This window comes from Hipposideros armiger, unplaced genomic scaffold (genome assembly GCF_001890085.2).
Source record: "Hipposideros armiger isolate ML-2016 unplaced genomic scaffold, ASM189008v1 scaffold_178, whole genome shotgun sequence".
In the NCBI taxonomy this organism is placed as follows: domain Eukaryota; kingdom Metazoa; phylum Chordata; class Mammalia; order Chiroptera; family Hipposideridae; genus Hipposideros; species Hipposideros armiger.
The window spans coordinates 1,226,883-1,234,229 of record NW_017731528.1 but is presented as its reverse complement, the minus strand read 5'-3'; the positions used below and the strand labels follow the sequence as shown (position 1 = coordinate 1,234,229).

The following is a 7,347-nucleotide window of genomic DNA, read 5'->3' as shown; positions in this document are numbered from 1 at the left end:
ATGAGGGCCAGTGACACTGCCCTCCACAGCTAAGATGCTGAACAACAGCTCAACCTGGAGCTGGGATGCCATGAGTCGCCGGTGATGGCGTAGGCTGCAGCCACTGCTGCAGTGTGTTGCCATGGGCTACCGTGTGTAGCCAGCAGCCGCACTGAGCGGTCGTCCAGAAGCCAGCAACTGATGTGCCTCGCCCGGGAAGAGCGCAATGATGGTGCCAACTTGGGCCAGTGAAGCAACGTCCTCCACAACTAGACTGAAGAACAAAAGGACAGCCACTTGTCTGTTCCCCTTCCCCCAATTCCCCAATTAAAAAAAAAAATCTTAAAAAAAAAAAAGAAAATGAATGTATGTATAAATGCCCAGTGAGCACATAAGATGCTCATCATTACTCATCAAAGAAATAGAAATCAAAACCACCACACACCACTTCAAAGCAATTAGGATGGCTACAATAAAAAGACAAATGTTGGCAAAGATGTGGAAAAACTGGAATCCTCCTAAGATGATGGAGGGGATGTTAAATGGTGTAGCTGCCTTGGAAAACAGTCTGCAGTTCCTCTAAAGTTAAACAGAATTACCACCAGGACCCAGCAATGCCAATATAAAAATATGTGTCCATACAAAGACTCATACAAAATGTTCATAGCTACATTATTCGCAATAGCCAAAAAGTAGAAACACTTCAAATGTCCATTACTGATGGATAAATCAAATATGGTATTATCTACACAATGGACTATTATTCAGCAATAAAAACAAGTGAAGCAAAGACATATGCTACAACATGGATGCACCCAGAAAACAGTGTAATATGTGGAAGCCAGCCACAAAGTACCACATACTGTGTGATTCCATGTAATGGAGACATATTACTTATTTTGAAGTCAATAAAATAAAAATGCAAACAAGAGACTGACAATAACAGATGTGCACAATGCGAATGGCAGCCCATCAGCTGTAAATTTTATGCACAGCACAGCAGAACACTATATACAATGGAGCTTAAGAAACTAAGAGCTATGTTCTAATTTAATAATGAAAGCAAGGTAGCAGCACTAAGGTAAAAAAAAAAAAGCAGGTGTGACACGATCAAACCTGTGCTTTAGAATTATTGGTGATTGTATTATAGATTTCCAACTCTAAGGAAGACCAAGGGCACAGAGGTAGGAAGCCGGCAACAAAAGGTGGTGGCTATGTCTAGGGTTATGTCAGAGACAGGAGAGTTGAGAGACATTTAGGAAGTAGAATCTGGATTAGTTGGTAATTGAGTGGCTATAGGGACTGAGGAACAGGGAGGCGTAAAGAATGACCCTAAGGTGGGCAAGTCAGATGACTCCCTTCTCGGGCTGGGCAAGGCCGATAGCTTGGTCTCCAAGACTGCTAACTGGGAAGGATCATAAACAGTGACACCATCCCCCACAATAAAAAAGAATGACCCTAAGTTTTTGTTTGGCATCTGATTGGATGGTGAGATTTACTGAAAAGGGAAACAAAGGCAGATAGCAGGTTTGGAATTTCTGTTTTAGATACAGTTTGAGGGATCTGTGAAACATTCCAATGGAGATTACAGGTGGATATATTGGTCTGAAACTGAATAAATATAATCTGCAGATATATTTTGGAAGTCACCATAACTAAAACAATGGGAGTAGATAAGACTGTAGTTGAACATCACATATAAGAGGAAGTAGAAAGCCAAGGACTGCACTAGTGTATTTATTACATTTAAACATCTAAAGGTGATTACAACCAAACCCATGCTCTGGTCTTATCTCTTTCCTGCTTGAGTTTCCTGGTAATTAACAGGTAGTCAAGTTGTTACCATTCTCAGTGGATGTGCCATTTCCCAGCTATATGACCTTGAGCAAGTCACTTAAAATCTTTAAGAATATAAAAAATAAAATGAGGTAAAATAAAATGAGGATATCAATTGCACCTCACTAGGGAGACTTTAGATGATTAAATGTAAAAATACAGTAAAGCTGTATTTGGCACCACAGTAAATTCATGTTAGCTATCATTACTGGCATACACTCAAACAAGGATACTCATAACTACGTGACAATTACTGAATAAGGTCTAATAGCAAAGAACTGGAAAGGCTCATGAATTTTCTGCCTATACTCTAGGCTCCAAGGTTAAGCTGCTGATGTCTTTTCCCATCCATGTCCCTCAGGCACTCTCTCCAGGAACATTCATCTGAGGTTCTTTGAAAATGAAGTTCAAAAATACTTCAGTGCAGTGCTACATTCTTCTGTCACATGAACATTTTTACTGATGACCTGAATGAATAACTAAATTCAAACAAAAGGCAGGTGAGGTAGGCACCAATTAATTGAAGCCTCTAAAAAAAGGGAAAAAAATCACTGGAAAGAGGTACCAAGATGGGAGCACTGCATTTATTAATAGAATATCATTTCACTCTCTCTGTGTCCCAGTTAGATGGTTTGGTCATGCCACATATAAGCTGGTTACTCTGGAGATTCTTAAACTTAATCAGATATACAGAGCGTGCCAAAAAAAGCCCCCAACAGATACACATTTTAAGAAAGGAAAAAACTCTATTAAAATTATAATACTCAACAGCCGGCCAAGTGGCTCAGTTGGTTAAGAGCGCGAGCTCTGAGCAACAGGGTCGCCAGTTCGATTCCCACATGTGCCAGTGAGCTGCACCCGAGCTCAGCTACCACTGAGCTGGTGAGAACGCATGCTCTCAGCAGCAAGGTTGCCAGTTTGACACCTGTATCGGATGGTGGGCTGCACGCCCCCTGCAACTAAGATTGAATACGGCACCTTGAGCTGAGCAGCTGCAAGCTGATGACAGGTGGCCAGATGACTCAGTGTGCAACAAGGTTTCCAGTTCGACTCCTGTATGGGATGGTGGACTATGCCCCTCCACCCCCCTGCAACTAGATTGAAAGCGGTGACTGGACTTAGAAGTGAGCTTGCCCCTCCACAACTAAGATTGAAGGACAACAACTTGAATTAGAGCTGATGGGTCCTGGAAAAACACAATGTTCCCTTCCCCAATTCCTGAACACTGCTCCCTCCCCAATTCCCCCCCACTCCCCCCAAAAATTAAAAAAAACAAAACAACAAAACTTGGGCTTTTCAAAAACATCAAGAAAACGAAGAGACAAAACATTGTCCAGAAGAAAATCTGAATACATTTATTTTACAAAACATTATGCATCCAGAATATATAAATTCCTATAACTCAATAATAAAAAGACAATCCCATTAAAAAAATAAGCTGAAGACCTGAATAGCCACTTTACAAAACAAGATACGAGGTGTGATCAAACAATATGGTGAATGTTTAAATTAAAAAAAAAATACGGAGGGCCGGCCGAGTGGCTCAGTTGGTTAAGAGCTCGCTCAAGAGTTTGAGCTCTGAGCAACAGCGGTTTGAGTCCAGCCCAAGCTGAGCAGCCGCTGAGCTGCCAACAGGTAGCAGGATGGCTCAGCTAAAAATAAAAAAAAAAAAAAAATACGGTGAATGTTTAAATTAAAAAGAATTATTGGGCCAGCCAAGTGGTGCGTTGGTTAAGAGTTGGCTTGGGGGCCAGCTGAGTGGTGCATTGGTTAAGAGCTGGCTTGGGACGCCAGAGGGCCCCAGTTCAGATCCCACATATGAGGGCCAGTGACACTACCCTCTACAGCTAAGACGCTGATCAACAGCTCAACCTGAAGCTGGGCAGCCGTGAATCACCGGCGACAGCATGGGCTGCTGTGAGTGGCTGGCAGCTGGCGTGAACGGCTGGCAGCCGGTGAGAGCTGCTGTGAGCTGCCTTGAGCGGCTGGCAGATGGCCAGCAGCCGACTGCCTCAGCTGGGTAAAGTGCAATGCTCATAATACCAACATGGGCCAGTGAGCTGCCTCCTCCACAACTAGACTGAGAACAACGGCTTGGCTCGGGGGTGCGGCAGCACAGAATTACCTGTGTATATTCATTAACACAACTCTGGCAGCAGAAACGCTTTTGCTGACCATGAACCACCAGGACACTATTCCCAGCACCTTTGCTGGGCAGGTACTCTCCACACTGTTCACAGCAATTCATTATCAGACCATTGGCCATTCTGTATCTATTAAAACAGTGGTTACTGCACAGCTTATGAATTACATTATTAACGCTGACTTCATGGCGAATCTAAAAGAAAAAGCAGAATTTATTAAATGAGCCAAGTTAGCACAGTAAGCAATGAAATAACTAGTTTCTTCAACAGAAAAAAACTCTAGTAATTTCTCAGTGGAAGAAATATTCAAGGAAAAGACTAAAAAGCCCATTTGGTTATTCTTTTATTTTTATCTTTGGCTTCTTGGTAAAATCATTTTTTGATTTTACAAAAGAGGAAAAATAAGATTCATAGAACAAAAAGCAATAAAATCAGTAATAACTTCCCCAGAGACACTTAAGTCCAGAAAATGAACTGGTTTAGAAGATTTTGCTATGACCGCCATAAGAGAAATAATAGATGGGGAGTTCTTCGCGTTGTCAATTTCACCTTCCTAGAAAATCGTGGGAAGGGCCAAAGGGATCAGTACCACCCATAGTCCGGATGGCATCTATATACACATGCTTTGCTCAGCTTCATGGTAACTGAGATAAAAGCATGTTCTGGCTTTCCCTGGCTCAGGACAACCAACCCCAAATGCAGTTACCAATGACTGGGCCAAGAGAGGCCCACGTGCATGCTCGCTTCTTCTTTCAGCAGAGCTGTAAAGACAGTGGCACAATAAGAAATGTGAAGTTTTCAACATACTTATACTGCACACGTCCCACATGGTCTCATACCAGGATTGGCTGCTTCCCTTCATGTCCTGAACTTACACTTATATTTAGTGTGGCTAGTGAGAACGAAACCCACCATACAACTATCGCTGTGTAGGAATACAGCCACTCCATAGAAACAATGTGTACTCTCCATACTATGCAAATGGGACATTTGCTTATAAGATAGTTCCCCTTAACTTCACTGTGTAGATTCAGGGTGTGCATTATGTAGATGGCAGAGTCCAGGGCAGCAGTTAAAGCCATCCCTGTTAACCTAGATAAGAACTTAAACAAGATATAAAAATCCAGACCTCTGTCAGTTTACTGCAGATGGTACATCTTGACTTGTTCAGAACTCTCCTTCTGGGATTCTGGCTGTCCTCGTAGGGGGGTACACAGGTCATGCTACCGAGTTCTTGAAAGGACTCACTTGAGACCACTGGAGGAACGACAGAAGCCTTTTTTGTAGGTGCATCTCTGAAACACAGAGATAAACAATTTAAGGACACTGCATTTTAATAAAAGTCAAATATATGAACAATAATGGACAGTTTTCCTTTTCTCATAATACTAGGAATCAACCATAATTTCTGGATCTACAAAAATCCACTTTTTGGTTTCAGTGCCAAGAGTCTTAAATTATACTGCAAGAGACGATCTGGAGGTAAAATTATTTGTGACACAAGAACCTTGCCACAGGTTATGATTTCTAGAAGCATTCAAAAAGGGTGGTAGCAACTTGGCAGAACTAAGGCAGAAGATGGAGCTGGGGGTGAGGCTGGCAGAGGCAGGAGAGGGCCAATGTATCCCCACAGCCACACCCCACTTTCCTGCCAAGAGCAGGAACAGTACAAATGAGCTTACAGCTCTGACAAGCTCCATGATAACTTAAGCTCAATCTCAATCAACCTGAAGATGCCCTGCAACAATCCTCCCCATGAAAGCATGCTGCTCTCCAATCACATCCAGAAGGCACATTTACACTGCCACTCCTGACCAGACGGAGCCATGCTGAAAAGTACAGCTTACTTTTTACATAGTATTCTGCATTTCTTTGGAGTACACTTGTGAGAGAAGGAGGAAAGGCAGCTGGTAGAACAAAAGAGGTGAGATGATCCTTTTCGTTGATAAGCTGTCTGTCCCTTCTGTAAAGGTTTTTTGCAGTCTGCACAAGTGATTTTAACTGGTTTAGTGGGTTGCTGCTGGCAAATCTGTTTAGGAAGCGAAGGCACTGGTGATAAAGAATCCACCCCTGGCTGTTTCTGATTACGGGGAAATGATGCTGACTGGGAGATCCAAGAATCTTAAAAGTAAAACACAAGAAAAAGTCATGAACAATTCAAAAGTCACATCAGAAAAATATTTTAAATTTTCATTTTGCACAAATTTAAGAGAATAGTGAGGCAGCCCTATAACACGTAGTTAAGGCCAGGCAGCCTTTCTGCACAATCCCAGGGGAACTATCCACTTAGTATTCTAAGTGAATGAACACTCTATTGTGCCAACAATGTAAATGGTGGCCCTGGGATTGTGCAATGCAATAGCCACCATCTCTTAAGTCATACTCTGTTGCCTTACAGCCTCATCCTCGACTGCCCACCCACACCAGCCCCTGACCTAACAAGATCATGAGGGAGTGTCTTGATAAACTGAGACCCGGTGAAATGATATCGGTAAAGCTTCCTCAAGGGAGTGTCCTGGAAAACTGGGAACCTGCGGAATGATGTCGGTTATCTCCCTTAGTTCATGGCCGCAGCTGCAGCTGCACCATCCTGGGGGTTGTGTGTATAGGAGTACAAAGGCACAACATGTGTTGGAGTACAAGGGGTCTGGTTGATGGAAACTGGCCTTAAGGCACTTATCACAGACTTTAAAAGAAATAAAAAGTTTTAATCCTTTAAAGTTTCTTAATAAAAGCTTCACGTTGGCTTGATTAGGCGCTCAGTTCCAGAGAGAAAACTACAGCCCCCTGGCCTCATGTCATAAATCTATCTTTGTCTCTTGTATTTTCTTTCACCCTGCGCCATCCCCTCTCACTCATCACTGCCTGTGCTGCGCGGGACACGACAACACTCTCCAGGTTCAAAAGGCATGTTCTGAGCTGATTGTGCAAGTATATAGCATTAACCTATCTTGGTTTCCTCAGCTACAAGCTGGCAATGATACCTAACTCATGAAAGTTTTAAGGTAAAGTATTATGTTTGGTACTAGGGCACTTGCAAAAAACATTAGCCACTTTTTCTTCTCTAAGAATAAGATATTAGGGGCCGGCCGAGTGGCGTGATGGTTAAGAACTCGCTTGGGATGCCAGAGGGCCCCGGTTCAGATCCCACATATGAGGGCCAGTGACACTGCCCTCTACAGCTAAGATCCTAAACAACAGCTCTTCCTGGAGCTGGGCTGCTGTGAGTCGCTGGCGACGGCTAGGCTGCAGCCCCTGTGGCAGTGGGTTGCCATGGGTACCGTATGTAGCCAGCAGCCAGCGTGAGCGGTCAGCAGCCGTCATGAGCTGCTGTCCAGAAGCTGGCGACTGATCTGCCTCACCTGGGAAGAGCGCAATGATGGTGCCA

General features: G+C 43.4%; 1 protein-coding gene across 1 annotated transcript in view; it reads right to left on the bottom strand.

Moving 5' to 3' along the window:
• Positions 1-7,347, bottom strand: part of LOC109388035 (zinc finger MYM-type protein 5-like) — a 38,114-nt gene that overhangs the window by 8,051 nt on the left and 22,716 nt on the right. Inside the window, exons 5-7 of the mRNA XM_019652406.1 lie at positions 5,807-6,080; positions 5,089-5,254; positions 3,941-4,153 (exon numbers count right to left, since the gene is read on the bottom strand). Coding sequence (XP_019507951.1) covers positions 3,941-4,153; positions 5,089-5,254; positions 5,807-6,080 — 653 coding nt within the window. The remainder of the gene's footprint in view (positions 1-3,940; positions 4,154-5,088; positions 5,255-5,806; positions 6,081-7,347) is intronic.